The sequence below is a fragment of the Anarhichas minor genome, unplaced genomic scaffold, assembly GCF_050575085.1.
Source record: "Anarhichas minor isolate MPS153535 unplaced genomic scaffold, ASM5057508v1 ptg000017l, whole genome shotgun sequence".
In the NCBI taxonomy this organism is placed as follows: Eukaryota; Metazoa; Chordata; class Actinopteri; order Perciformes; family Anarhichadidae; genus Anarhichas; species Anarhichas minor.
In genome coordinates, this window is record NW_027466463.1 from 10197246 (window position 1) to 10224512 (window position 27267).

At 42.8% G+C, this 27267-nt stretch overlaps 1 protein-coding gene across 2 annotated transcripts; it reads left to right on the forward strand.

Moving 5' to 3' along the window:
• The first annotated feature begins 1365 nt into the window (after window positions 1-1365).
• Window positions 1366-26838, forward strand: itga3b (integrin, alpha 3b). 2 transcript variants are annotated; one of them, XM_076093438.1, is made up of 26 exons: window positions 1366-1719; window positions 14984-15111; window positions 16121-16203; window positions 17206-17455; window positions 17668-17760; window positions 17901-18105; window positions 18804-18997; window positions 20039-20127; window positions 20227-20363; window positions 20533-20619; window positions 20708-20775; window positions 20997-21142; window positions 21243-21389; window positions 21511-21608; window positions 22252-22420; window positions 22567-22641; window positions 22726-22805; window positions 22993-23070; window positions 23214-23316; window positions 23573-23749; window positions 24835-24966; window positions 25438-25551; window positions 25656-25754; window positions 25839-25964; window positions 26198-26353; window positions 26699-26838. In XM_076093438.1, the coding sequence occupies exons 1-25, from the start codon at window positions 1544-1546 to the stop codon at window positions 26306-26308; spliced, it is 3165 nt and encodes a 1054-aa protein (XP_075949553.1). In that variant the 5' UTR covers window positions 1366-1543; the 3' UTR covers window positions 26309-26353; window positions 26699-26838. The 2 variants fall into 2 exon arrangements, with proteins under 2 accessions (XP_075949553.1, XP_075949554.1); XM_076093439.1 differs by having other exon boundaries at window positions 16124-16203.
• The last annotated feature ends 429 nt before the right edge of the window (window positions 26839-27267 follow it).

A 27267-nucleotide genomic window follows, 5' to 3' on the forward strand; every position in this document is an offset into this window, starting at 1 on the left:
ACGTGTTTCTTAAGGCACACAGAAAGGCTTTCACATGTCGGCCAGTGGAATGTGCACAGTGAACTCCGTTCCCCACGTTATTCCACTCGGGAATGGAGGAGAGATTACCTCTGGGTGAGAGAAACTCCTGGACCGTGAGGAGATGCGGAGTGGGAGCTCGGCTCATCAATTAGAGGAGGTCAGCGATGCCAGATGTAAGCCAGGAGTCAGGCAATAAAGCAGAGACGATGAAAGATCGCACATTGCTGTGAAGACACAAGCAAACGGAGAGGAGATGGAGCTGCAGCTGGTCTCTCGACACCAGGGGGTTCCTACGAGAGACAGCCCAAAAAAAAATGGGGGGAAAGTGGGTGGAGGGGGATTCATGCAAAAGTGAAAGGATGCTTTAAAAAAAACTCTGGCTTGTTCAGTGAACTCTCGAAGGGGATTAAGGGCTTAATGAATGAATTGCCTATTGGAAGACCACAAGTTTGAGCGAAAGGCAGTGGAGCGAGGCAGGGGGTGGCTGTCACAAGAGTGCTCATGTGAGGGCAGGCCATGCGTCTATTAGTTGGGTCGGAGGAGTATTGACAGGAGGCCTGACTCATAATATAGTCCCTCCTACACAAAATATCCTGTGGTGAGCTAATGCATTACATACAAATATGTATAGTTAACCAGCTTGAAAGGGGGTTTGTATGCTCTTTCTTGCAGGTGATAAGTTCAAAAACTTCAGGCAACAGAATCATTTCATAAACATTTAGATTATACGGATGGTCCTGATGTTTGAGTAAGCCCTTCCACTAACTCACATGTAATATCCAATGTGCATTTGGAACTTTGGTCTTTTGTGACTTCCTTTCATGCACCCATAAGGGAAATAAAACACAGAAAGTAATTTATTAATAAGCTCATTTAATTGTTGATTAGAATGAGATTACAATCTCAAAAACGATTATTTTTTTAATGCGGAACTTTAATTAAAAATATATATATATGAGAGTGTTGCTAGAGGTATTGAACAAAATATATACTGTTGTATTGTATGAACGTTTTACAAATGCATTAATGAAAACGAAAGTCACATTCATGAACTGTATATTACACAGGCACCAAGCTATTTCTCCGTGTAGAACTTTGTTTCTGAAAAGTGCAATTCAGTCTTTTATCCTTGACAGGCGGAAGACAAAACGTGCGAGACAGAAACCGAGACAGGGAGGGGGGGGGGGTAAATCAGCGAGACACTGAGGTTTGTACACAGCTAACCGCACTCTGCTGTGTGTGAATGCACCGAGTGCACTTGTTTCAAATGTGTGTTGAAGGCAGAAAGGAAGGAAGGGAGGGGGGAGCAGCGGGGGGAGGGCGGCAGAGGGAGGCAGACACCGACACCTATAGGCAGTCACACTGAGCGCGAGGGGGGGACAGCCGGCTCTCAATGGGCAGGTCTCTGTGAAGCGCAGCCTACCTGTTGGAGCTCATTGCGGGAGACTGCCGTGCCGGACCCACGCTGATCGTGGATCTGTAAGGAAACCCACTGCTCTTGCGAGGCAATAACAGCCCAAACATGTCTCCCAGACTATTCGTCTGCGTCGTTTTGGTTGTGTACCACGGGACGCAAACCTGCAGTGGATTTAACATAGATGAACGGTTTCCTGTTATCAAAGAGGGACAGACCAAAGGGAGCTTCTTTGGATTCTCCGTAGCTCTTCATCAACAGACGGGGGGCTCCAGAAAGTACCTGTAAGTTCTCAGCTGTGCATGTCTAAGAAAATACTCCACTTCTTTCTCCCGTTGAGGTTAAAATACGCAGATTACGCACCTGCTTCAGACCAGGTGGCGATAAAACAATCATTTATTCGTCTCAGAGAAACGTATTGCGCTCACATACTGCGATTAATATACCCGCGGCATATTGCGTTTAACACCTGTGTCACGTTTATAAACCGCTTAATGGTTAAATGGGTTTCTTGCATCACACACTTCCCTTTTTTCTACACGCGAAGTAGTTCCTCTCAAGGCAGCCACCTGTTAAACGGCAGCGGAGCGGATTAAGGAGCCTGTTTAGGCTGTAAGACATTTTTTTTAGAAGAACGGTGCCATGTTTGTGCCCCTGTCTTATTTGATGAAAGTCTTGTAATTGGACGTGCGGCGGAAGTTGGTACCTGGGTCAGAAAACACGTTTGTATTTCAGTCAACGTAGCATCAAGCAGGGATCTGAGGTATAAAACATATATTAATTAATAAATCTCTTTAACACACAATTTCTCCTTTTGATTTTTCTGTCTGTCACGTAAATCTAATACCTTTAATCGTCCGATTGCTGCAAGTGCAATTCTCCAATTTTAACTCAATCCTATGGTTGAAAATGCACAATTGACTAAATTGTAAATGCCATAATTCCTGTTCTTTGTGAGAAACTGTATCTGCAGGCGAAACAGCTGAGCCAGGTGAGCACAGACTCAGCAACTACAATCTGGGGCTTGCCTGGAGTTCAATACACAAGCCGAAGACGTCTTTTAAGGTCACAGCAAGAGGGGGATCAGTTTATGGGTTCCCATATTTGTCACTTCTGGGTCGACTTCAGTACATATTCATTAAGGCATACACAGGAAGCCATGACATAGCCTGCTCTACTTTCTGTCCACCTACACCGGTGCTATTACATTCAGCTGAGACACAAGCGGGATTGTGTTTCGCAATGAAGGTGTTCATTGGGCTGTAACACTTGTAGATTGTTATTACAGGGACATAAATGCTCTTGTGGAGTTAACAGAGTTTGGGGGGATTTACATAAAAGTACATGCTTCTTGTTTTTAGCAATAGTTGATGTTCACTGCAAAATAATCTATGTGACACATCTTTCTTTATATGCATCTTCTTAAATGAAAGATCCTCAAACTGTATCATTGTTTAGTGTAGGATTTCTCTCAGCCAATTACAGTGGCCCCCTCATCCTTCCGCATCTGTGATCACACAGCGTGACCATAGCTGGCTGTTATCTGTGTCCTTGCGCTGCTTTGAAGAAAATTGCAAAGCAGGGCCCACTTCCTCTGTGTCGTCACCATTGAAGTGAGGGTTAACTCAGTTTATCTACCGAATCTCTGCAGAAACATCCCCTAGTTCATAGAATAGATTGCAGTGTGTCCAGTTGACACTTGATCAATGTGCCATCTTGGCCCTGTCCCCAGAGGGATGGTCTCACTGTCCTCAGACTGCAACCCTAGAAGGGGACCACATGGCCGTGGTAAAGAGGCTGGAGGCCCGTGGGGACAAGGAGGCTGTAAAAAGTCTCATCGGTCCGCTGCTATATGTAAGTAAATGTGTGCTCAATTCTACATTGCAGCTTTTAATTTAGTAATTAAGGATTAATTTCAGTAATAAATGCTGCAAACATGCCCCTAGATTAAGTTTATAAGGAAAGGTATAATAAATATTAGGGAAGTACTTTCTTAGTGATAGTTAGGCGAGAGATCAATACAACTCACAAGCCACTTATCTTAGTTTAGTACAAAGACTGGAAACAGGGAACAGCTAGCTGACCCTGTCTGACATCAAAATCCATCTACCAGCATCTCTAATGCTGCTTTCCTGACACCTCAGAACTCAAACATTTCGACCTCCTAGAAAAAGTGCAACGAAATGCCACTCAAAAGTCTGAGTTTCTATTTGTAAACCCGAGTTAAATCCGTGTCCTCAACTTCACAAAGAAGCAGTTGTCTGACGTCACACAACAATGGAGGTGCAAATTGTAAATGGTAAACGTGTGCTAAAGACCACAAGTGTCACGTTGTCTTGTCGTCTCTGCAAGCTCGACATAAGCTAAAGCAAAAAAAATATGCCAATGATGTCAGCAATTCAATTCATCGCTGCTGTATTTGCTTGCCTCGTGTTGTGTTTTGGTGCCATATGTCAGCTTGTTCTCTTTCTGAATTTGAAGGAGAATCCAGAAAATGTTACAAAAAGCTCTGAAACTTCCAGCCTCAATGTGACTTTGACCTGTGATTCAAAAGCAACCAAAATCTCACTTTTAAGTGTTGAATTTCTCAACAATATTTGTGCGTCTTCCATCTCAAACACCCATTTGTCTGTGGAGCCACCACTGAGTAAAGAGTCCTCCGGTACTGTGTACGTACTCTTGTGATTCTGTGAAGACACATCGCAATGTGCTGATGGTGTTACTGAGTTTGACTTGGGCTGGTTTTACAGTGCTGTTTGTCCTCTTTTGTGGCCCCGTATCTGTCTCACCGCACCACAGAGCTGTTTTGTCACATGTTTCCTCATCGTTGGTGCAAGCTAGAGTGTGAATATTTGAAAAATGCAAGAACTGGGTATTTACACCAGTCATGACATGTACGATGTTTGAATTCCTTGCACATGCATGAGTCAAACAGAGTCCAGGATAAAAGTCAACACAGAGGGCCTCCACTCCCTGTTCTGCCATAAAGCGAGTGCAATCAAGTTTTTCCTTAGAGGGTGCATGACCAATTACTGGGCCAACATTGCTTCTTCTTGGGGAAGGGCTGCACCTGAATGATCTAAAAGCTACCTGAGACCAATTTGTACGGGGCATTCACTTTTCCACTTCACCCTTCTCTTTGAATCACCCATTTATTATTTTTCCCGAGAGGGCTTTTTTTTGTTCTCTGTTGCAGCGAGGAGGAGGGCCTGGGTAGTCAGCTGGCCCACCTATTGGCTCTTCCAGTCCCCTGACCCCATGGTATGCTTGGAATGTATTACCCTTCTCTGCACAGTCACAACCTGCCAGGTTTCAGGTTGAGACAAGACAGGACTGAGTGGTTCTGGGGACTATTGTAGAACACACACAAATCCTCCAAAATACAAAATCCTTCTGTTCATCCTTCAGCAGACAAAGATTCCTTAATTGTATGGGTTGGAAGCTCTGCGGGCTGAGAGGAAGAATTGAATTCCTCTGACTGATGAATATCTAATCAGAGCAGAAGTGCTTTTCTAGCTCATCTCTGTCTGACTACAGTGGCCCAAGGCCATGAAAGTCAGCCATTTCATTTGACGGGGGCCTTCCCCTTTCTGCTGTGCGCTACAGATTATGCTGGTCGACCTGCTGTAAGGTTTATAGACACACAGTACGTGCTCGGCTTTCCGTCCAACCACCTAAAGTTTGACGGAATTGAACACCTGATTCCTAAATCAAATTTCTGTTGTGTAAAGTGAATGTAATGCAGCAGATGAAGACGGTCTGTTGTACAGAACCTGCATATTAAACCTCAGCTTTAGTCTGTTGAAGACATTATTACTTGAAATACAGTGCAAAGTGAATAATCGCCCCATGTTACATGAGACTCGCATAATGTAATACTCACATTTTTGGATAGTATCACTTAAACGAAACGCTCCTATGTGTTACATGCCATGCTGCTGCACAGGCTAATGATGCAGGTGGGGATGTTCAACTTGGCTGTGATCCAACATCCCCCCCCTCATAGAAAGGCGAGTGGTCTTTGTCTCTGAAGTGGGCCTATCGGAGCTATAATGTCGTGCCACAGTGAAACATTTAGAATGGGGTCCATTAGACCCTCGTACATGTTTTACAGGAGAGCCAGCTGGTAGTTGTACCTGATGTGGTCATAGCATCTGAAAGAATGTGCTATTACATACTCGTAGAGAAGTGCCCGTAGAGTTTGTTAAAAGCGTGATACTGTTTTCACTATGTTAATGCATTGTGAACTACATGGAATACTGTATCTTTGATATTATTTCTTCCTTAGTCACATGATATGAATATAATGATTCTATCGTATAGCGTTGTATTACATAGGTATTTATGATCCAGTAAAAAAAACAGTAGGATTAAATGTAAAGAACAAAGATTCAAATATTTCTACCACTGTCTGATAAGGCAGTCAGTTTGTTTTTTATTTTGTGTTTTTTTATTGTTGGTTACCTTTTTTTTAATACAATGCCCTTCACACAGGGTTTCTAAGTCGGCTTAGTTGATGGTTGATGAATCATTTACTAAATGATAAGGACAACTTTTGGGTTTGCCAGGTTGTAAAAACTCACTTTGATTGGTACCGTTAGAACATTTGACCAGTGATTTAAAAAAAAAAAAAAAAACGTGACATGATTGTCCAATCAGGAAATACATTTATATACAACTCATTAACACCGCAGTCTTGATTATTAAAACCTTTTATTAAAGACTTAGGCCATGTCCACACTACTCCGTTTTTACTCCGTATTTGCTACGTTTACACTGAGCAGCCACACTACGCCGGAGTTTTGGAGCACCCTAAACGGAGGGATCTGAAAACTCCGGCGAGGTTGGAGGTGTTTGAGAACTCCGGGGTTGCGTTTGCGTGTGGACGGTCGGATACGGATGTGCTTAGAAAAAATTACGCCCACACCCGTGTTCGCTACTGGATTGGTTCTTGGCAACCATGACGTCTCCGTCCCTGATTCGTCACACTCACTATCACATGACCCGTACCCGGAAGAAAACAAACTGGGCTACCAGCGATTCATTTCAACATGGATAACTAATTGCAAGCGTTGCTGCTAGCACAACAGCTAGCAGCAGCTATGCAGTAAAAGTCTGCATTTCTGTGGAGGAAGCAGCTGTTATTGGAGTGATTAGCGAGCGGCGTGACCGGCATCAGCCCTATGGAGCAGCTGGTTGTTTTTAGATTCTAATGAGAAGACATGCTGCTCTAACGTTTTACTTCTTCCGTTTGGTAGCCTTGAGAGACCTTAGTCTGTAAGTATGTATTTATGGAGCATGAAAATATGTACGTAGATATATTCTATTCGCGTGTTTAGTATAACATTTGTGTTGTATTAAATGCTAATCGCGGTTAGCATTTCTCCATTGGCGGTAATGTTAAAATTAGCTTAGAAGCTAGCTAGGCGGACATGTTACATGCTGGCTATATCATGGATTGTTGTTTTGTATTCATGTAATGTGTATAGGGACAGTTCGTAAAGCCATATTTCATATTGTGCTTCCACAGTTTTACAAATAAAGATTCACACTGAAGTCTTGAAACTCTTCTATGTATTCCATGGTCTTTATTTCACAGATCTACTGTTAGCGATCTGCTAAGCTTTCCTGCACGAAGGAAGAGCAGAATAGAGTGAGAGACGTGTGTTGACCACATGTATGGACTCATATTCTAGTAAACGTTTACGTGTAAGTGTTGATTTTAAAGTAAATTTGATGTGAGAGAGATAGACCCGCACCGCTGTAATGCTAATCGCGGTTAGCATTTCTCCATTGGCGGTAATGTTAAAATTAGCTTAGAAGCTAGCTAGGCGGACATGACGTTCAGAGCTACTAGTGAGAACAGACATCAACAACACAGAGGAAACGAGTGAGAGACCACATTGATGGACCCATAATCTAGTAAACGTTTATGTGTAAGTGTTGATGTTAAAGTAAATTTGGAGAGAGAGAGACAGAGCAAGTATTTTTTTTTTTTTTAACTAAGCAAGCAATTCACTTCCTGTTTACACCGTCACGCGCATGCCCAGTGTAGTTAATGGTCACGTGCTGTCCGCCTTCGACGGCTGCCGTGTGGACGCAGATCAACTCGAGAATGATGCTGAAACTCCCGTGTGGACGGAGATCGTTTCTATTTGACAAATCTGCATCCAAGGAGAAACGGAGTAGTGTGGACAGGGCATTATTGACACTTTCAGCTGCAGACATAAAGGCTTATTACTTGGCAACCCAGAATTAGCTCTAATGGCTTATAGCTGATCTACGAAGCACTAGTCATGGTTTCTTAACCATTTATAAACCATCTACAGTTAATAAACCCACTATAAAAGGTTTACTTATTTAAAAGTGGTCGCCAACAATAAAAACGATGAAAACCAGACAACGTGTGATGAGTCTGTTGTGGACCAGCGTGATTATAGGTTGTAATTTATACATTTATTTGAGTCTAAACCAAGCCACTGCAACTGTACACGACCTCACTAAAGTTAAGTGCAAGTGTGTCCATAGTGACTGGTCCTAATCTTTATGGTATTTATTGGCTGTATCCAATCAGTTGGCAATGGCATGGGCTGCATTTTGTGTAGCAGCTCAATGAATGACGGCTTCTAATAACATGTTGAAATGGATCCCAGCGGGACATGAGGCCTCCTGCTGATCTCCACAGAGGAGATTCTCTCCGGTGGGGCTTTCATTGGAAATACCTGCAGTGAAGACTGCTCCTATCCTAACAAAACTGTAAGAGATCCCCCTTCTCTCCCCTGCTACAATGCCCTACAAATGCCCTCAAACAGGCCTCCGGGCAAATGAGGGCTACCTGCAGCTAGAAAAACTATATGCTTCAATACCTTTCCCTCTTCATGCCATGTTTCATCTTTTGAAGGTTAAATGATCCTGAAGTATAGGTTTACACTTGGTATTCATGTGGATGTCAGTGAATGCGGCAGCTCGTTGTCTGTCCTGAACAATACAAGATGTGCTGAAGATATGTTACTAAATGCCTCGCTTTATATCGTTTATTGGTAATTGAAAATAGTAGAATTAAGTGTTCTGTTCCACTGGTGTTTTGTGGCCATTTTCTTCAAGCCTCAACAGGTAAATCCAGATGTTTCATGCACATTTGCACATTTTTTTTAAGATGAGTAATATCTGAGTGAGAACTTGGCACCACGCAGACACGCTAACAGCGCTGCTGTCTGCTTCATTACAGCTGTGCGGTAGTCCACCTGTAAACCCGATACTCCCCCCTCCGTCTCCCCCCTCTACATACAGCTGGGGTCAAAATGTTAATGGGAATGTTGTTACTGATACTGCAAGTCTCTCGTGAATTCTGCTATGGCTGCACGAGATTTCTGCTGGTGTCACTAAGAAACATGCCTCCAGGCTCAGTCCAGCTGTGTGTGTTCGTTTCTGTCTGTGTGCATACATTTGTGTGTATTGTTTCCTGTCAGTTTAGTCGCTTTGTAGGTTCGTGTGTGTGTGTGTGTTAATCATGTGTAGCGGTGCTGTGCTGTCAGTCGGGGTCGCCAGTCTGACGTCATTCACAGCGACACCAGACTCTGGGTAGGCATAGTTAGCAGACCAACCTGCAGACGTGAGCCACAATAACATTGGCCTTGTCAGACGAGGTTTTACTCGTTGCTAATGAAAAGCGAGTTCCTTTATTATCAGGGGATGACCTGCCATGTTTCATTGGTCACACCGGGTCTGAATGAGTTTGCTCTCTTGTTACTGTTTCACCAATGGCAGATGGTGGTCTTCAAACAGGATGTTTGTCCAGCTGAGATTAGACTGGTGTGTGTGTGTGTGTGAGAGAGAGAAATGCAGGTGCAAACTGATATATATATATATATATATTATCTTTTGATCAACAGTAATATATGCATTGCATTTCATTTCCATCAAATGTTTTCCCCTCCTGATTAAATTACCATTTATCACAATGATGCCAGGATCTTTTTCTAATTGTTATGCATACGCAGTCTGCTTCTTCGTTTAAAACATCTAACGTCACTATCAGCGGCTGCACTGCGACACTGTCATTATTACTCGACTCTTTGGCTCAATTGTCATTGTTACATTCATGCCGATAAAGCAAATTGGATTGCCTCACAGATTGACAGAGACGAGAGATCAGGGCCGATAAAGCTCTATCGCTCTTCACCTTATAGCTCTGGACTCGGTGACAGTCAGTGAGCTCAGAGAGGTGTGACTGAAAAACAAACGTTTCGAGGCTTTTAGACAATCAGATGAAAATGGATCAGTATTCTGGCTGTATCCCACCAGGTGGACTGCTGTTTTCGGGAAATCCCAGTTTAACACGACTGGCGGTGTGTACATGGTTTACTGGGTGTGTGCATTCAGTTATTCACCACTGACCTCCCTTCACTCTATGCATGTTTCGTTAATAATTTACACCCTTTGACAGTTACACGGAAGATGTAAGTTCCTTGTTTTACACCACTGAAGAGTTTGGCCTTATTGCCTCATTGCCGTGTTGTGTTGTGTGGGAAAGTGTCCGTATTCATTTCTTATAATTAAAATAAAGAAAAACATGTGGAAGTACTGAGCTGCACAGGTGCTGTGATGGCAGGTCAGTTTGACCACTTTTTTACTTGCAGCAGGTTGAAGTATCACTGTTTGTCCAGAGAGGACTCATCTGTTCGCCATGTTCTGTACGCGCAGACACACACAGTCAGTGTGTTAACAACTAGGCGTGCTTACTGTGAATAGTCTGATAGCAATGTGTGTGCTCACCCCTACCTACAGCTTTGTGAGTGTTTCCTGAAAGTACAAAGAACTGGATTTATCAGAGTGCGATTGTAATACAGTGAAACCGCGCACACACACACACACATACACACACACTCATCACATGACTTATTTCCTCTTAAAGGCAGCACAGTAATGGTGGACACACCATGTCTCTCGACTTTCAGTGCAGTCATTACAAGAGCATTAAAAGATTCAGCCCTGGTCTGCTCTTTCGTGTCCTTGTGCTTAATTCAATCTGCGAATATAATCGCTCCATTCAGTATTATCTCCATTTATTTGCTTAGTGGGTCTAAGTGGCAATGTTTCCGTGGAATCGATATGAGTCGCCTGTAATGCACCGGCTTCATACCATCCTGAAGAATATTGAGAGTGCAGCATGAGTGTGTGTTTGTGTATCTGTTTAAATGGATTTAGGTTAAAGGGGGAGGATTAATAGCATTTTGTGCGCCTGTTCCTTGCTTGTACTTGTTCGGCAATTTGGTGAGCAGCCATGTCATGTAGAACAGAGCGGGTTGAACCAATTCATCATCCACAACAGCTTGCACATATGCCTGTTGCAAAATAACGATCCAACTTTCCTTCTCTCGTGCACAGATTTATTATACTGCGGTATTTTGCACAGTCTGTCAGTTAGTGCAGTGGAAATGACCAGGATTGTAGGAGATGGTGACATTTGCTCACAGTTCTCTCCTCTCCTCTTCACATCGCTGAGCCTCGTCTGCACCGTTCCACCAATCCCCCCCTCCTTGTCCAACAACACCTTGTTACCAGGGCCAACATCTGCATGTGTCTACTTGTTTCCGGCGGGTCTGACAGTAACCTGACACATCATCTTTAATAGCAGAAGAAGTAGACCTGTGGATTTGCCTCGATTCACAAAGAATAGAAATTTTGATCGATTAATTACACTAATCACGACTTCCTCCGTCATGGGTTGTAGTTCTTAAAAGAGTTGCGTGGCTGTGACAAACAGGCACTGAGATCTTCTAACATGAAGCTGAAACTGTTTTTTCTTTGCCCCGAGGGCCACAGACGCACCCTGTGACAAACAGGTTGCCCAGAGCCTTATCTGGAGAGGTGATCCATCACTTGTGTAAGGCTGACATATTCGAACACGCTCGCAGCAGTTGTAATACTTGGTCTCTTTGTCAACCACTTTCTCTTACTTACCCATTTTTATATGTTTATACCGCTTGACATTTAAGGCAAGGGCCTTTAAATGTCAGGGTGAAAACTTGTGTGCCATTTCTTTGTCCCCTTATTGTCTCATCACCCCCCTGTTCCGACTGGACCCAGGTGAAGATGAACGTAATCTAAATGGGACATTTCTGCTCCTCTGTAAACACGACTGACTGGCCCTGCACATTGTCTCTACTTGTTAATCTTGCAAAGGCCTGTGAGATGGAGAGAAAATGTCATCCAAAAGGGTTTAGTCATCTCTAATTAAGTTGCGTTTCCTGGTTTCAGTGCTGTTGATGTTATTCTGAGTCAGGAGCCAGCAGGTGGGGGGTAGGAGCTTGAGAGACTAAGGCTTAGTTTTAATTAACTACCAGGGAGCTACATGTGCTGTGTTGAGTGTGTTATAGACAGACGTCTGTTTACCAAACTGACAAGGCATTGTCGTGTTTTCTCTTTTCCTCTCCTGTGAGACGAGGAGCGATCAGGCTTTTTGCTCTCCCCTCCCTTCCGTCACTCCCTCGCTCTTTCAACCCCAGCTCCCCCACCTTTGTTTTTTTGCTGCTGTCAGGAGCTGAGGTGGGCAGTCATGATTGAGATGACAAATGACAAATAATCAATGATAAATTGACCTCTGTTTGTTTTACTAAACACCACTGATATGAATATATAGTAGTTCATCCAACTCCCTTCCTCTGGGAATTTCTTAACTCTAGGTGTCAAGAATGCAGGCAGCGCTCACCTTGGCTGGGTGTGTTCGCCCCAGTAAACGTTTGGTTTAGTCAGCCATTCCCATCACTTCTGAGGAAGAGGGGCGAATTTTAACATGTCTTCAGAGTAGGAATGTAGCTCCGGGCTGCCCCCCTTCTCTTCTCTGGGCCTTTGACAGCCTGTTTATGAGGAGGTGATGAGCAGGGAGGGAGGTAGGAGGAGAGCACACAGGACAGGATATGAGGTGTCTTATCATGGACGAGTACATAAAGTGACAAACTTGAGGCCTTGAATTTGTTTGTTGACATTTAGAGAGGTTTTCATCTTTCATCTAATAATAACTGATATTCCGGATTACACTTTGGCTTTTGTGCAAAGTAAACAAACAATATACAGTATAACTATTCAATTAGCAAGCTTTAAAGGTGCCTTAACTGACCCAAGCTAGCTGCTTCCCTCTGTTTCTAGTCATTGTGCTAAGCTAAGCTTGGCTGGCTGCAGCCCCCTATTTACCTCACTGACTTTAGAGTGGTATCAATCTTCACTTCTAACTCTCTCTCCAAAAAAGTGAATATTTCCCAAAATGTCAAACTATTTCCTTTAATTTAAGTGTTACCTTTATGAAAATACCACTTCCTAGTTTTGAAGCTGTGTGTTCACTGTGTGTCAAACCTGGTGCGTCAATCAGCAGGGTTGAATTTCCACAACAAACACAGCTGACCCACGTGGCTCTGATGAGCCAGTGAGACGACAATGAGTATGTTTATAAGCTCGAGCTGGACTAAGTATTTTTCTCCGGGTTTGCTGCAACAAACACAACGACGGCCAAGGTTACCCAAGCCTCCCTAAAGCATGAGCGATTAGCGCTGGACTCTGTGCCTCAATTAGTCACATTTGTTTTTCTCCTTCTGTGTGTGCAAATTCACACTAACTGGCCTCTAAGTGTTTTATAACAGTCTTGCTTGTTCTCTGGGTTGACCCCATTTCTTTTTCTTTCCTTCTGAATGCGTTGGATATGTTGCTTAGTTTTTCCCACAAGAATTGCTGACCTCATAAGGGAGTGTTTTGAGATACTGTGCCCTTTACAGCTGAAAAACATTTTAGGTGGCCGTGACTTCTGATTAAAAGGCTATGGAAGAAGACAAGCAAGTCATGAAAACACGCACCTACTTGCTCATGTGCTAACGTTTTCTGTTGTATGGGAGCACACACGCACACACACACACACACACACACACACACATGTGGGGTAGATTATGGAAGCGGTCACATCCTCACAGTGGGACTCTGTGGCCCTGATTCTCCACATATCAGTCAGTCCCACTAACTACTACAACCCTCTGTGGAATCTCAGATGCTGTCTACATTACTGAATGATAACTTGAACCAAGGACTCTTTAACTGCCAGTCCGCTGTAAACTGCTGGCTCTCAGAGGCCATCTTTAGCGAGGCTCTAGCTGTTTGTCATCACTGTGGCAAGATAATTGATTCAATGATGATAATGCCCATCTGGCAGCAGAAAGAAGGGATAATTGTACCGTTCTGTTTCAAACGATGGCTGGAGGATGACTGTTTTTTTTATGCATCAGTGGAAAAGTATTTTGTGCAGAGCAATGTATTCACTTTCATATAGTTCTGGTCCACTTTTCCACCGATAAATAATATGCATGCCACAGCTCCTGAAGTTAGATTAGACATGTTGGTCAAAAATAATGTTTCAAATCGGTAATGGGGTAATTCGATCTAAGATCAGAGGTGGAAACAAACTCTCATGACTGATTTCCATGCAAAGCCAAACTTTCTGAGTCGGTTCAGGTTCAGGTGACACATGAAAGAGAAAATATTTGTCTGGGGATGTTCTCATGATTAGATTCGGAGTATATATGGGGGCATTTTGTCTATGCGAGTGTGTGTCTAGATACAGAAGGATGTGGTGGAGTGGTACAGCCTGGTACACAGTAAACTGTGTTTATGAAAACCCACCGCCTAACCTCTGAGTAATGTGTGAGCAATCGCAGCTCAGCACAAAAAATATTTTACAAAATCTATGAAATATTTTTTATCATTTTACTCAGACATCAAGCACTTCAGTACGCCTCTTCCTTCCGTCATGTTTTACCTCCGAGGACATAATATTCAAGTTGGAACAATGAAGGGTTGACTCATGAGAGACATTTTATTTTGAAGGCACAATGGCCGTACTGTAAAGGTGTATCTTTAAGTATACACCCATTATCTGTATTAATACAGACTTATCAGTGTGTGTAAGGGGTGGCCCAGAAGCCGGACTAACAGCTTGACTCATCACTCTCCACTGTTCACCACAGCCAGCACCATGCCAGCGCCCAACCAACATTGCATGAACACATTCAGAAAGCTTGAAAAGAACACACTTTACATGGCTGTATGCTTTTGTTTCCCCACATAGTACGGCAGACCATCTGTCACACACACACACACACACACTGTAAACAAGATTGTCGGCATCCCCCGCCCTCAAAGTGGAGCTAATAAATCTTGTGCTGACAGTAAATAGTGTGTCCCAGCGCAGATGCTTGTAGAGGGAGTAATCCCTCTACTTCAAAGTTCTGTGGTGTGTTAAAAGGTGCTGATGTAGGGAGTGTCTGGGGTGAGTGGACAAAAAGATCAGGTCCATCACCAAGAAGCTAGTTTGTGGGTGTGTGTGTGTGTGGTGCCCAGACTTGTCACGGGTCACGCTCTGACTGCTCCACTCTTAATTATCTCCACTATTAATTCATAGGTCACGTGAACTGGCTCACTCTTTGTGTGTTACAATGTGTTGTATTGTATAACACCATGACAAAGGTCTGATCTAATCTAATAATCTGTCTCTGTCTTTCTGTCCAGGCTTCTTGCAGGAGCACCCAAAGAGAAAGCTAAATCTCTAAAAAATGTCAATGAAACAGGTGCCGTCTACTCCTGTCCCATGACAACAGACGCCTCCGACTGCTCCAGAATGGACCTGGTCAGCACAAGTAAGCATGACGCAGAGCTCTCGGATGTGATTCATCATTTTGTCATTTAACAGGGGAATGGAGTATCATAACCGAGTTTCTGTAGAGGTCCAGTTAGTGATTTGAGTGAGCCTGAGTCACACAGTGAAGGTAGTCGACTGCAGTCTGAACCTGATCAGACTCCAAGATGAGGGAGAGCATTAGCTTTGATGTGAAAACAAGACTACAGTCTACAGCCATGTTTGCTGCTCAGCATTAAGCTAAATTTAAAAAAAAATGCTCACAGTGAAAAAGTAGAGATGAGGCTGATGGGAATATTTGTTTTTTGGACTTTTCCCTGACTTGTCAAAGCTTCCTTCAGAGCCACAGAAGGACATTATACAAGGGTTTTCACAGACTGATCATGATGAGTAAACTGACCTTTATGTGTAAGATCAATGCAGATTCCCTTTAACACATAGAGGTTACTGTAGGAGATTTCCCTGATTGCAAAGCGGTGAACTGTAAATATTCAGCCAGTCTTGAACAATCTCAGAGTCTAATCCCTGGCATCTCGCATTCACAATAATTTGCTGCACCTACACGATGAGCTTCAGGATATGAAACTCTGAAAGCGCATCTTTTCTTAATTGAAGGTTATTAACTGATAGACTTACCGCTCTGCTACCTGGAGGTGAATAGGCCCCCCCGGAGGCGACAAGTAAGAACCATAATAAAAGGCTTCCTTGCCACTTTTGATGTTGAGGTTGGGGTGACTGTTGCTGTAGTCACAGCACATTTTTGTGGTTAATATTTGTCAGGGCATGATCCAGTCTGAATGAAGCTTGACTGTTTGGGTTGGTTTTCCTGTGATATTCACAATAATCATGTTGAATGATACAGAATTGAACAGTAGAAACCTGGTTTTTAAATTAAAGACCAACCATTCTAGTAATCTGAACGTGAAATGGTATTTCTACACTTTATTTCCACGTTTATAGTAACATTAAAAACCCTTTCATGTAATTCCCCACCTCTGACCCATCCACAGCAGATCCATCTGAGATGGTGGAGGGCATGTGGCTTGGTGTGACAGTGGCCAGTCAGAGAGACCATCCAGCGGGACGCGTGCTGGTGAGATGACATCCTGTTTTCTCTATTAGTCAGTGTCGCAGGTGGAATATTATATATGGTAACATTTACTGCAGCACTGAGGAGATGTGGGGGGAGATATTACCCTTTGCATTTCATTATTACAGTGTCACAGATGACACAGTGTGCTTGTTGCAATATTTGCTGCAGCATAAAGCAACCGGATGATGCACTCAACACGCACACACCCAAGACAAAATGGCACATGCAGGTATGAATTGCCACATAGTTATAATGAAATCATGTTCATACGTAAAATATTATATTTCTCCAGAGAGATTTTTCTCTTTTATTATGAAAGAGAAATTTTTTTTCTTTGGTTGAAAAATATTTATGAATATATATATAGGTACATTGGTAAATTAACTATTTTACCCTTTCCATTTGTTTCATTTTAAATTGTAATATAGTGGACCGCTGACACTCACATCTGACACTTCTATTATTGCTGGAAACTGGAAGGGGCTCTATTTCTTATTTTAAATCAGTTCATCCATTGTAAAATCTTTATATTTTATTTTTTATATGTTTTTATAGATTGATAAAGTGGTGTATATTTGGCTTATTTTTGTATTTCTATCCTATTATATAGGAGCTGTGTGTCACATCTTATATTGTTTTCTAAAAAAAACAATATATGGCTCATAAAAACAGACTGCCTCATCTTATTACTGCACGCTTAGTGTGTAATGCAAAAAGGAGCAATTCTACCATAATGATCAGGAATGTATTTGGTGTATTGTTTTAATTCCAAGGGTATTTAATTTGCTTTAAAGGATTATTTTTGCTCTTAGCCATTATATATTTCTGATGTGCACTATACACCCCAAAGTAAGACATTCTTTTTTTTTTTTTATAATTCTACCTCAGATACAATCACATGTGTACATTATCAGAATTGATTGCCAGATTTGACACATTGTAAGTTAGACCAATTACACAGTCCATTATGTCCCAGAATACACACTCTCCTCTGGTGTCCAGGCATGCGGGCATCGCTATGTGAAGATCATCCAAGCAGGCACAGAGGAGCTGCGACGGATGATAGGAAAGTGCTATGTCAGGAGCAACGACCTGACCTATGACCCCAACGATGACTGGCAGTCCTACACGTATGAGGTCTGCAACCCAAACCTCGACATGGAACATGAGGGCATGTGCAACATTGGCATCTCAGGCGGCATTACAGACACTGATGTCTACATGGGCGCTACAGGCAGCTACCTGTGGCAAGGTGGGCACTGAAGAGTTAACACCAAAAATAGTGCATTTTGTTACTTGAACACTGAAATAATGGGCTGGTTTCACAGACAGAGATTAAATCCTGTGCAAGTTTGCTCAATTCTAGTGTTAGTCTAACACTGGGATTATTCTCTGTCTGGGAAACCCGTCCAATGTGCATGAAGCAGACATAACATTGTTGTTTAATCCTGTTTTTTTATAAAGGAAATGTTCATGTAAGGTGGACAAATCCAGTGAATTCCTGGGACATTGTAGGCAAAGAATTTGGACAGCTGAACAGTCGATACAGTTATATGGGTAAATATATAGTACAAATACATGTTTTTGCATCATATAAATATATAAATGCATGGACTTTTCCATGCTTTCAAGGCCTCTTACCCCTCCCACAGTCAGATGACAGTTTAACAGTGAATCTCGAATGCTGTCTTGCGCAGGTTACTCAGTTCTTGAAGAGAGGAAGCTGTTCAGCCATGACGAGTACACAGTGGTGACAGGGTCTCCCAGGGACGAGTCCAAGGGCTCTGTGATGTTCGGTAGAAAGACTGACAAAAATATCGAGACGGTGCTTATCATTCCCGGGGAACAAGTGGGCTCGTACTTTGGGAGCAGCCTGGCTGCCACCGACCTCAACAATGACGAGTGAGTCTCTGCACACCACACTGAACATCGTTACTATCTTTAGCTTTTTGTTTGAAATATAGTACATTTAGAAATTGTCCATGCTGGGAACCAAAGCTAGTATCAAATGCCACATCACCGATGTAGCAAGCAGTTATAACTCAAACAATTTTTAATCATGCACGCAAAGATGGTAATTCTTTGCACTTGGAGCAGACACCATGTTGAGGTTGACCTCTGACCTCCAGGCCGCTGGATGTAGCAAAGATGCTTTCCGAACTGTCTCTGGTTGTAGTTCGGCTGATATCGATATTCTGATATCCATTAACTATTGAGACTGATCTGACTCCTTAGGCGCAGAACAAACGCAGAGGTGTTAATGTGTAAATGGATGGTCTTTAACTCTATCTGGTTCTTTTGAGCTGCCTCACGCTCGAATGCTCCGTAGCTATGATCTGCCTTGTTATGCGGAGAATGCATGACACTCATGTTTGTATGAGAGAACCTGTCCTTTCAGCAGCTGAGATAAAGTGTTTATCATGACACAATGGTGAAATCATGTCTCCCTGAATGCACGAGTTAAACCTTGATTGGTCTGTAAGATGTTAAGGAATACAAACATTTGAAATCCAAAGAATATACTATTTAGGATGTCATCTTCTGGTATTTATGTGTGCAGGTATTTGCATATTAAAAAATATTTCCTTTGCTTATTACAGCTGGAATGACTTGATCGTGGGCGCCCCATTTTACTTTGATCGCATGAAGGATGAGGGAGGAGCGGTGTATATCTTCATGAATGAGAATGGATCGTTCCAAAAGACCGCCAGCGTGGTGCTGAAGGGTCCCTCGACCTCTGCATTTGGCTTTGCAGTGGCTCCCATCGGCGATGTCAACCAAGATGGATTCCAAGGTATGACTCTGAACACAATATTTGTTTTATACTCACACGACCAGCAAAATACAGTGAATAGGTCATGGACAATTTGAAAAAAGGCAAAATAATTGCACCCAAGTTCATTAAAAACGACTACAAAAATATATTTTGCGAAATGTTAATTCAGATATTTCTAGTTACATTCATTTGATAAGGTGTCTATTATTTTGTCTACCTTGTGGATTCTACTGTGTATTAAAATGTGCTGCTAAAAACAAGGGTAAAGAGGAAGCATCCAGTTCCCCATTGAGACTTTGTGTGATTGTTAATTATCCCACCAGTGAAAGATAATGTAACCTACTGTGTTGCAGTTCAGACTACTTAAAAGCTGTAAAAAAAATTAAGCAGTACTATGCTGCCACCTAGAGGGCAAATATATTCCATACACAGACATCCCTTAGCTCAGTGGTTCCCAAAGTGGGGGTCGCGACCCCTAGGGGGGGCGCGGTGGTACTACAGGGGGGTCGCGGCTTCATCACCAACCCACACACACAGACGCACACATACACCGGTAAAACAACATAAAATAACCGACGTGACATGCACTGTGTTCCAACCACGCCACCAGAGCGGCTCATGTCACAGACCGACTGTGGCAAAACCAGCGAGAGCGAGAGCGAGCGCGCGCCCGAGCGAGAGAGCGCGAACGAGCGAGGGAGAGAGAGAGTGAGGGAGCGCGAACGAGAGAGAGACACACAGCGACACAGAGCGAGAAAGATACGGAGCGACAGAGAAAGATAAAGATAAGAGAAGGAAGTATGTACAAAGATGGACAGATTTGTGACTGGTCTAAAGCGCAAAAATATTTTATACAGTTCATGCATTATAATGCAATTCATTAAAAACCAAGACAAATTTGGGGTCGGGTTGCGGGGGGGGGGGGGTCGTCCAATGTTCCTATATCATCAAAGGGGGTCTTGACAGAAAAAGTTTGGGAACCACTGCCTTAGCTTGTTCTCAGCAGACTGCCTTTGCGTGTTTCCTTTTAATGTTTCACTCCATTGTTCATGTCTGCAGACTTTGCAGTGGGAGCTCCATTCCACGACACAGGGAAGGTTTACATATGGATGGGAAGTGAAAAGGGAATCTCAAAGGATCCCAGTCAGGTGATATCTGATTTAATGCCACAGATGCACTTCAGACATGCCGAGGGCCAGATTTAATGTGCTGACCTCGTATTTGTCATTGTCGCTCGCCCCCTGTAGGTAATTGAGGGTAAGTCCGTGGGAAAGGGAGAATTCCGCACATTCGGCTACTCCATCAATGGAGGGATGGACATGGATGAAAACAGTTATCCTGACATCTTAGTTGGCTCTCTGGACGACCGCATGGCTCTGCTCAGGTACAAATAAGAGAGAGGCGAAGCAGAATATGGAATTGTTTTTTTGTTTTTTTTTGTTTCTCTTGTTGGAATTGATGGTGTGTGTCTGTTTGTGAACGGTAAATATGTTTACTGTTCACGCAATGATATGAGTTGGGCACAGTTTTATTCTTCTTCCTCTTGTTTTCAGGGCTCGACCAGTCCTCCACTTAACTACGGACTTAACTGTCGAGCCAAAGATTGTGGACCCTAATCAGTGTCTTGGAAGTACACCATGGTGAGATGTCTCCTCAGAACACCTCATTCTGAAACTGGCTCATTAGATTTAGTGTGAAAATACATTAATTTTTCTTTGTGTTTTACAGCATCAATGCGACTCTGTGTATGTCTTTCACTCCAAGCAATGGAAACAAAGACTTTAAAAAAAATACCAGTAAGCAGTCTTCCTTTACTTAAATTACACATTTTTTTCCAATGAGAAATCATGTAATGTTAAATGAATAATAATTCAAATTTGCATAAAATATAGGCTGCAATTTTGAATCCACATGTATATCTATAGTTACAAACTGTGGGGATACTGGCATGCTGTGTGTTTGCTGTATTGTCTGCTGTAGCGTTCTATAACGTACTGTGTGTTTGTACTTTGTAAAGCGGTGAAGTACACGGTGGAGGCCGACATGGAGAGGAGAAGAAGCCCTCGTGTTCGCTTTCAGGTCAATGATGAAGACACGTATACCGGCCTCCTGAGCCTGCCGTCTTCCAAATCCCTGTGTCATACTCTGAAGCTGATTGTAGTGGTAAATCCTCTATACAAATGCATCAATTCAAATGTGTGTTTTATTTACAGCTATGGTGACCATGTGTTTATTAATGTAAGACTCTTGGATGATTCTCCAGGACCCTGTGAGAGACAAACTGGAACCGGTGGTCTTTTCCCTCAGCATCTCCTTGCATGAGCAGAAACCTAAATCCAGACGATCCCTGCAGAACCTTGACTCCTTCCCAATTCTCAGTCAACAGCAGAAACTCACTCAAAGAACTGAGGTATGGCGTGTGGCGCATACACACATAAGTCACATTGTAAATCATTATAAGCACATGTATAGCCTGTGTGGAACTCCCCCGGTAAGGTCTGATGCAATATTATGTGTTCCATTTCCTGCAGATTAACTTTCAGAAGGAGTGTGGCTTGGACAACAGATGTAGCAGTAACCTGCAACTGACAGCCCAGTTTGTTGACAAAGAGCATAAGCCTTACCCCAGGTGAAGTGGAACTCTGATTTATTAAGCCCTCTTTGACTGATGAGGGTTTTTAAAGCTGATGGAAGTCACAAATAGCTTTTGGGTGACATTTGGGGAATATGTTTATTCGCTTTCTTGTCCAGAGTTAGATGAGAAGATTGATGCCACTAAGTATATAATATCAATAATAATATCAAGCCAGCACCATCGGCTGGTTGGCCTATGACAACTGGAAAGAAGAATATAACACGTTATATATGGTTTGTTTATTTCATGCAGTTATCTTAGGACAGAGCAAGGCTAGCTGTTTACCCTTGTTTCTCGTCTTTATGCTAAGCTAAGCTACTGTCCCTGGCTGTAGCTTCCTATTTAGCGCACAGACATAAGCGTGCTATTGAGCTTCTCATTACCGCTGTGCAAGACGGTGAATAAGTGTAAATCCCAAAATGTCAATACAGTGTTTTTATTTTTACCCTTTGAAATGTGTAACAATCACAAATGCTTCTTCAAAAACATATGCACGATCACTGCTGATTAGCTGTCACCGGCACATGCTTACTTTAGCAAGCAATACCTGGAAGTAAATAGGGCCGTTAATGTATTGATTATTGTTAAAAATGTAGTGACATAATAATACACACAGTACATGAATCCTTGTGTCCAGGTACGGCAAATTCCAGAAACTTCAGTTCAACAGCAATATGAAGATAATAAGGCTGATGGTGGAGGTCACCAACATTCCTGGTGGGGGGAAGCTTGGTGAAGACGCCCACCAGGCCATGCTCGACGTCACCATCCCTGATGCACTGAGTTACTCTGCCGTCAGGTCGGCGGTACGTCCACTGGAGGGCAGCAGATGACTGACAAATGTCCATTTATTACGCGTTTCCTCATGGCATTATGTTATATCTTTATTTATGTTTGCCATCAAAATGTAATTATTTTGTTCACTTTCTCAATATGCCGATTTTGTGTTCAGGACCACGATGTGCAATGCGGTCTGCATGATACAGTGATTTGTGAGCTGGGAAATCCACTTAAAGGCAATGAAAAGGTATGTTTTGAATTGATTTTCTCTCATACATGTTGACTCCTTTCCTCCTCCCGACGCCGCTCATTCTCTCGCTTCCGTTATCAGGTGTCACTTATACTCATATTCGAGACCTCGGGGATCAATTTGTACACAAAAGAGATTGTGTCCCAGCTGCTTCTGTCCACGTAAGTGTTTAACATTGATTTTGTTCCCTTTTGATATTGAAGGCTTGGGTCCCGGTTTTGATTCCACAGTTCAGCATTTTGCAGCTGTTTTATTTTTATTTAGTGTAAAATGTAACAGTGCTTTTTGGCTCTAGTGGCTATTACATTACATTGGCACACAGTGTAGTAATAAGGGTTGTTTCTTCAGTCTTAGTGAGCAGATTGACATGACGCCTGTGCCTGTGGTCCTGCAGATTGAAAACACCATCATCCCCTCCTTCTCCATGTGAGTCCCATTGCCGAACATGACTTCCTGTATATACAGGAAAGACCACAGACATGCCATGGACACTGAAGTAGTTCATGTCACAGCACTAAATTGTTACTTGCACAGTGTACAATCATTTCTAATTCTCTCACCCTGTCCAGAGCAAACATGCTGGTAAAAACGGAGTTCAGTGGGACGGTGATGGGCGAGTCAGCCATGGTAAACACCAATGACGTGGGCAGTCTGGTGGAGTTCACCTTCAATGTGAGTCACCATCACCACTCAGACTATATGAGACCTCCAGGATTGTATATTGCATATATAATGTGTGCTACCCACATTTCCCTCTTCTCCACCCTGTCTTTGAAGCCAAAACTTTTAAAGTTTAATATTGTGCGGGGAAGGGATTGTGGTGTAAGCATGACCAGGGGTGGTTACTATTTAGGGGTTACAAAGTGAAGCCCTGAATGTTATTCCACACCATATTCTTATATCTCACCATATGATTTTTCCCCACTAGGTGGACATGCCGGGACAGCCCCTGGGAGACATGGGGACCCTGGCTGTGGAGTTTGAGTGGCCCTTTGAGGTAGCCAACGGCAAGTGGCTGCTGTACCTGACGAAGATTTTGGTGAAAGGGGAATCAGAGGTGGAATGTAACCCTTCTGGAGAAGTTGTCAACCTACTTAACCTAACTGTAAGGCTTTTTATTTGTTATGCCTGTGCCCTGGCGACAGCCTTGGACAGAGTCATTGTGTTTTCGAGTTATCCGTCTGTCTGTATGCACGTACGCGATATGTCAGGAACACCTTGAGGGAATTTCCTCAAATTTGGGTGGGACAATTGATATGTAACGTATCGCCATCATTCCCTAACTTGGTCAAGTGTATCTTGTCTAATCTAATAAATACTGAAGATGCAGATTGTGAATAGAAAAGAAACTACATGAAAACATCCTGGGTTCATATTCGCCTTTGATACATGCTTTTCTCATCTAATCTTTCCCATCTCTCTGTGTACTGGCAGCTTTGCAAACATTTTTCTGTTCTTACAGCTTACTCCTGCCCACACCGAAGACATACGCACATCCCAAAATGTCCCATTACTGAAAAGCCACACAGTTACACATAAACAGAGAGCTACTGGCTTTAACGAAAGGCCTAGAACCAGTAACAGGACTGTGTCTACAGACAGACATGCACAGCGGCACTTTGAGCAAAATGCTAATGGCAGCATGCTAACATGCTCCCAATGACAATACTGACGTTTAGCAGGTTTACTGTTCGCAATGTCCACCATCTCAGTTTAACATGCCAACTTTTGCTACTTAACACAAAGTACATTATATGCTAGCATAGGCTATAACAACTGTGTTACAGTAACTCACAGTTTAATTTTTTTTTGCTGCCATTGTGCTTTTCACAGGCTTGTTGCGTGAACTGTAGTTGATGCTGACGTGAGTGAACTGAAGCCGCCTGAGCTGCATTAGTAGATGTCGGCAGTAGAAAATGGGTGTGAAAAAAGTCTCAAAGCCAAACCACAGATGTTCAGAAATACATTTTGGAAAATGTATGTGTCGCCACATCCAGACTTCACAGAGCCTCAAATAGAAAGTTATAATGCGTGCGGCCTAGAAATAGAGTATAAATGACAGTGCTATTCTAAGAACAATATAGTAATGTCTTTATCAAAACCAGTAATTACCACGAGCCTTCTGATGTCATGTCTCTGTCTCATCTGCGTCCTTGTTTAATTTTCCCTTCCCACTTTCTTGTCTTCCAGTTGTCAGAGGGCGGACGAAAGCGCACTAAACGACAGATCGTGGTGGATGACGCTGAGACAACAAAGCCACAAATTATTGAGCCACAGGCAGCCATCACATTGCTCTCTCCTCGCAAAGAGACATACCTGTTGGTAAGAAATGGATCTGGCGCTCTCATGAACAAGCTTGCATGCGTCATTTGAAGTACAAATATCAATTATATTTGATCAAAGATCATGAATATCTGCACTTTATTGGTGGTGGGACCGGAAAAAAAGGCAGGGGATCACCAAAATCAGTAGAAGTCATCCTCTGGGAATGATTTATATCTTCACCAAATGTCATGGCAATCTTCATGATTGTTGCTGAGATGTTTTTGTCTGGTAGACCAGTAAGTGTGGCTAGAAACCAATCACAACGACATACTTTCACTCAACACATTCTTTGGTAAAGAATGTCATCACTGAGTGCAGAAGTGAATCTTCTATTGGCTCGGCCTGTCTTTTTTTTTTTTTTTTTTTTGTATTTTGAGAATGTGTCCATCCTGAAGAAACTAAACCTGCAAAACAGTCTTAACTGTCCATGTTTGTGTAATAGTTGTTCTTTGTCATCGTGTGTTGAAGGACTGCTCAAAGGGTACAGCCCGATGCGTGACGTTCACCTGTCCGCTGCTCAACATGACGGATTCAGCCAAAATTTATGTCCGGGCCCGTTTGTGGAACAGTACGATGCTCGAGGTCAGCTCTCCAGTTTTATGTTCACACATTATTGATAATAATGGCGTCCTTTGGCTTATTTTTTACAATGTTTTCTTGCCGTGTGTGTGTGTGTGTTCCTGCAGGACTATTCCAACGCTCTGAGAATTACGGTCAAAGGTCAAGCCACTCTGAAGCTCATTACAGATAAACCAACCATCAGGATGGACAGTCAGACCAACATGGTGTGTGATGATGATGATGATGATGATGATGATGATGATGATTGTGATTGTGATGATTTTACTTGACTCTCTCCACCTTTCTAGTTCACAGTAGTAATAGAACCACTGGAGGGGGTGGAGGCACCCTACGAGCTCCCGCTGTGGATCATCATCTCTGCAGCTGTTGCGGGAATTCTCCTACTGGGAGTAATCATTGTGATACTATGGAAGGTGAGACTGCCAATCACTGCTGCACTGATTACAGTCCTGCACATGCTGTATTTCTGCAGACACAGACAGCAAATAGCCCCGAATCTCTCTACATGTACTTTTTTTTTTGTCAAACCAACAATCGTTTCTGGATTATGAGAGCTGTTGACTCGTTTTTTTTCTTGCTGATTTATTACCTCCATATTGAGCCTTTAGTCTAACCTTTGACATGCACCCTCCTCCTCCACCCCCAGTGTGGCTTCTTCCAGAGAGCCAACAGGAGGGAGATGTATGAGGCCAAAGCCCAGAAGGCTGAGATGAAGATCCAGCCCTCTGAGACAGAGAAGCTTACTGAGGACTACTGAGGCCCCCATGGGTCCCCAAACAGAACACACCAGTGGGGCTTTTGGGTAACGACGCCCATACAAATGGATCTTCTCTGGATACTATTACTTAAGCTTGGGATGTGATTCTTTCTCATGACTTAACTTTCTCTTTTATGTCCGCTCTGTCTACCTAACACCACTTCTGTTTCCCTTTCAGGCTATCAGTGTGCACTGCTGATCATTTTATCTCATGTTTGTCTTTACTACTTTAATCGCCCTCTCCATCTTACTCAGCGTGTGTCTATCTTTACTTGATTTTCCTCAGACTATGAATCTTAAATCTCATTCTCAACTCGCCATTAATCCCAGCTCTCCTGCTGTTTAAGTGTATCCTGTTTAATGTCACCTCCCTCTCTCTTTCCCCACTAGCTTGGATTCTTCAAGCGAGCAATCTACTACCGGATAATGCCAAAGCACCAGGGGGTGAAAATTCGCAAGGCTGAGCGGTATCAGTTCAATCTTGGATTTCAGCCTGAGGAGCCACAGAAAAAGTATTGGATCACCAACTGGACAGAGATGCAGCATTACTACTACTGAAGCCTTTACTTTGGGCCTTGAACCACTCACACTGGTTTCACACGAGTCAAACAAAGAACATTAGGCTCGGTCGAGCCACGTGCATGGAAAAACATTGGATAGTGCAGTCCATTTTTTTTCCTGTTAATTAGATATAATTTCAGTGCAATATGCTGAAGAGTTTGTTTCAGAGATTGTATTTTTGATGAATTCAGTGTTGGAATCCAGGTTGCATTCCAGAGCAAATTGTAAATTGATTTGATTATTGTGTTTGCATATATTTTTCCATTTTATTCTTTGAATCCTCAAAGCAAAGTTGCTGGTCATTCCTCATTTTTATTTCCACCAAGTCCGTTTTCCTCAGAGGACTGATCTTCTCTGTGATTGTGTGTGTTTTTCCTGCTCAGTCCCCAGGTATCACT

Bases quoted from the DNA above. Each gene is read 5' to 3' on its own strand.
- itga3b (XM_076093438.1), top strand. From the start codon at position 1,544: ATGTCTCCCAGACTATTCGTCTGCGTCGTTTTGGTTGTGTACCACGGG. The intron at 17,456-17,667 runs GTGGGCACTGAA...TTTTTTATAAAG, and splicing joins AGGCAGCTACCTGTGGCAAG to GAAATGTTCATGTAAGGTGG. The intron at 22,806-22,992 runs GTAAGTGTTTAA...TTGTTTCTTCAG, and splicing joins TCCCAGCTGCTTCTGTCCAC to TCTTAGTGAGCAGATTGACA.